At 37.4% G+C, this 3900-nt stretch overlaps 1 protein-coding gene across 1 annotated transcript in view; it reads right to left on the bottom strand.

Moving 5' to 3' along the window:
- The window catches only part of CEP128 (centrosomal protein 128kDa), a 707284-nt gene extending 705217 nt beyond the window's left edge, over positions 1–2067 (bottom strand). The window contains exons 1-2 of the mRNA XM_006864786.1: positions 1915–2067; positions 253–339 (exon numbers count right to left, since the gene is read on the bottom strand). Coding sequence (XP_006864848.1) covers positions 253–339; positions 1915–2061 — 234 coding nt within the window. The 5' untranslated portion in view covers positions 2062–2067. The remainder of the gene's footprint in view (positions 1–252; positions 340–1914) is intronic.
- Positions 2068–3900: the final 1833 nt, after the last annotated feature.

The following is a 3900-nucleotide window of genomic DNA, read 5'->3' as shown; positions in this document are numbered from 1 at the left end:
TAATTCACTGGCTAGAGGGTGGACACACAGTAGCTCGGGTGACAGTAGAGTAATATACAAGAACGGGGAGAGCAATACATGAGAAGAGGGAAGGTAGCAGTAGGACACTGAAGGCAGGTGAAGACACAGGGAGGTATGCATGGGCTAAAGGGAACAGAGGTAAGTAGTCATACATACACATCCCACTCCCCAAAAACTGCATTTTTAGAAAAGTGGGTAAGAAAAAATGTAAAGCCATGTCAATGTTCTTACATGTTCTATAGCACCCGCCTGTTCGTTACTGTATTCTCGATAGTGTCCAAGCATCTGGTCCACTTGTCGCAGGTTCCGACTGGTGTCCTTAAGAAAGAAAATGGGCTTATTAATTGATCCAAACGTTGTTTTTCTGGGTCAACCTTAATGGTATGTCAAACAACTAAGTCAATGGTTTATAAAAGATTCATTTATAACACAATTTAGTTGCATATCAAGGTCCTTCATAAATATCAAAAAAATCAATGTTATGATCACCACTGAAAAATTGAAATCCATCTCCTGTTTACTTAATGTGAAATCTAAAGCACATTTAGATTTAAATCCTTACCCAAGGTTCCATAACCAATGGTCAACAAGAAACATAAACCGAAAAGAATTCTCAAATAAATTTCTACACCTCAAGAACTTCACATCCTCTTCACAAAATAGGAATCCTAAGAGTAAATCTAGTAAATTGTGTATGGGAAATAAATTACTAGGATCATTATTATTTCAATTACTACTTCACCTCAAAATTTGATTTGAATAGCAAAAACAGAACAAAGTTGCCTACACAGGGTATCCAAGGTGCGGTTGGTGGGTTGAACCACCCACCTTGTGGTTAACAGCTCAGTGCTTATCCTACAGCACCACTACAAGACTCCCCTTTAAACTTTAGCTATCAATAAATTTAGTTGTAAGCAAAACCAAAAATGGTTTTGGTTATATTTTGTTTATGCTAGACTTAAACTGAAAGATCAATGGAAACAATTTTAAAAAATACATATAAATATATTTAATAACACAATTACATTAATAGAAAAGTCCAAGAATCCATAATCCAAAAATCCATCACTATGTTGTCTGAATAACTTTAAAAAGCAAAGCTTCCTTTTTTTTAAGAAATTATGTCTTCTGCCACAGAAATGGGCCTCATCTTGTCTAAGCATGCTTACTGAAAGCTATTAAACAGTCAAAATTTATGCATATTTATAGGCTAAAGCAAAAGAAAGGGATTAATGACAGGGAAAAAAACAAACAACTATGTATATATTTTCTTTTTCATAGTGTGACCTAGCCATACTTTCCCTGGCCTCCTTTAGCAAACCCTTCTGTGTGAAGGATATAATCTGCCATCACTCAAACATCCAAACACTGCAAAAGGTGAAACTATAAATCAAACCAGCATCTCCACGTTGTTGTTGTTAAGTGCCGTCGGGTTGGTTCTGACCTATAGCGATCCTGTAAAGGGTTTCTGAGGCTGTAAATCTTTACGGGAGCAGAAAGTCTCATCTTTCTCCTGTGGAACAGCTGGTAGTTTCAAACTGCTGACCCTCATAACCGCTACGCTACCAGAGTTCCTTTCAGAAAATAATGCAGCCTACCATTATCTTAATGTTATCCCAATGAAGCTTGTGTTGGATTTCTGACCTATACAAAAGTAAGATTATAAATCTGTGTTGCTCTCAATCGCTAGATATGATGTAATATTTCACAGTAGTAATAGAAAACTAATACATTGAGACTAACACAAGGAACCTTCAAAAAGTTCATGGAAATTTTTCATTATCTTTTAATTCCATTTTTTCACAAAGTTTTTGAAACTTCCTTGTATGAACAAATACGTGAAATCAAAACAAATAAGTACAATCCATTCAATTCGATCATTGCAAAACTAACCTGTAAAGTACTTGTTATAGTGTTGACTTTCTTGGTGACATCTGCCGTGGGGTGATTTCGAGTCCTCCTGTGAGCTGACCTTGTAGACCATCGACTCAACTGGTCTTGATAGCGGAAGCAGTCTGAATCACTGGAGGATTCTGCCATTGATATACACAACCCTTAAAAATAAATCCAAGTCAAAGTCAATAAAACACTAAAGAGCATGAAAACAACAGATTATTTACCTTTGTATCCTTTGGTATATTGTAATTTCCATACATGTTGTTGTTAAGTGCCACTGAATCAGTACTGTCTCATAGCGACCCTATATAGGGTTTCCAAGAGCTGCTGGTGAGTGACCTTGAACTTCCAACCTTGCGGTTCAAAGCAACCTTATAGTCCAGCACATTTACCCACAGTGCCACACCAGGACTTCTTTAAAGCCTACAGCACCTGGTATTCCCAGGCGGCCTCCCATCCAACTACTAAACAGGCCTAATCCTGCTTAGTTTCAGATCAGACGAGATCAGGAGCATTCAGGGTGGTACTGCCATATATAGAGCTTGAAAACAATAAAAACATTCACTCCCACCTATGGATGCAGTAGCTCAAAAGAGGAAACAAATCTTTACAGCGAGGATCATTCTCACCCCCTCCATACACACAGTAGAGAAGGATGGGTAACTTGGATATTGGTTACCCAAAATGGGTGGAGGGGAGACTACAAAGGCAAGAAGTGACTGGCTTATAAGCTTTCAAGAGGGAAAGCCTATATCCAGAGGGCCCAGAGGAAGGCAGAATCTCCACTGAGTAGTATCCAATCTGTCTGGGTGAGCTAATCAAAGGAGATGGGAATAGGTCCCTTGTGGTACAATGGTGAATAATTGTTATCAGGACTGACTGGGGGTTGGAAATGTAAAGGTAGATGTTTTGTAGCAAAAGGAGGGGAGTGATTGACTATGCAGTCAGGAACCCAGGTCCCTGGAACCATCAAGGGAGAAAAGCAGAGTGCGAGACCCTACCCAGAGAGTCAGTGATGCCTGAGATGGAAGCAGAGATGATGACGTGGAGAGATGGAGCAGCTGGGGACTTTAGACCCAGAGAGGGAGAGGGGTTGTGTGCTGACGACCAGGGTGGAGGGGTGGAGAGCAAGCTTGCAGGGTATACCCTGTGGTTGGTTGATGATGCATGGAGGGTACTGTAACCATGGCAATGAAATGATATACAATAGGATGAATGTAAGCTAGTGTTCTCCCATGTAAACTATCACATAATGCACAATAAAACATTGTTTAAAAAACCTAAAGTGAATAGAGGGAAATACTATTAACTGATGATACATAGAGGGGATTATAATCATTGTAACGAAACAAGGTGTATGATTTGTTGAATGTAAAACTGATGATCTGTCCTGCAATCTTTCACTCAATCCACAATAAAATCTTTTAAAACAATCACTCCCCATCTAATTGTCCTTTTGTTTTTTCTATCTTGAAAGAAATTCCTCAGATATAATTTTAGTCACCTGTAATTTTGAACAATAATAATTCCTTAGTTTTTGGAATATTTCCAAATTCTAACAGCACTTTCACAAATGATATCTCATTTAACCCTATCAAAAAGACTTTAAGATAGATGTAACAGATGAGAAAAAATAGCATTCTCTAATTAAATTGGTAAATTAATAGCAATTAAAATATTGAATTAATATTAACTAAATTAATTTTAAAAATGGACTTCTAATTACAAATTAAAGGATCAAAAAAATATACCAAGGTAATTGCAACTGAAAAATGAGCAGGATTGGCAGTATTAATATCAGATAAAATAAACTTTAAAGCAGCATCAGAGACCACCCCCCAAAAAAAAAAGGTAATTATCTCATAGTTAAAGGGTCAGCTGAACAAAACGACATAACCGTAATAAATATTTATGCTCCCAATGACAGAGCCCCAAAATACATAAAGTAAACCATAATAGAACTGAAGAAAGAAATAGACAACT

Source organism: Chrysochloris asiatica, unplaced genomic scaffold, assembly GCF_000296735.1.
Source record: "Chrysochloris asiatica unplaced genomic scaffold, ChrAsi1.0 scaffold00070, whole genome shotgun sequence".
NCBI classification, from domain to species: domain Eukaryota; kingdom Metazoa; phylum Chordata; class Mammalia; order Afrosoricida; family Chrysochloridae; genus Chrysochloris; species Chrysochloris asiatica.
This window is presented reverse-complemented; position numbering and strand designations above follow the sequence as displayed.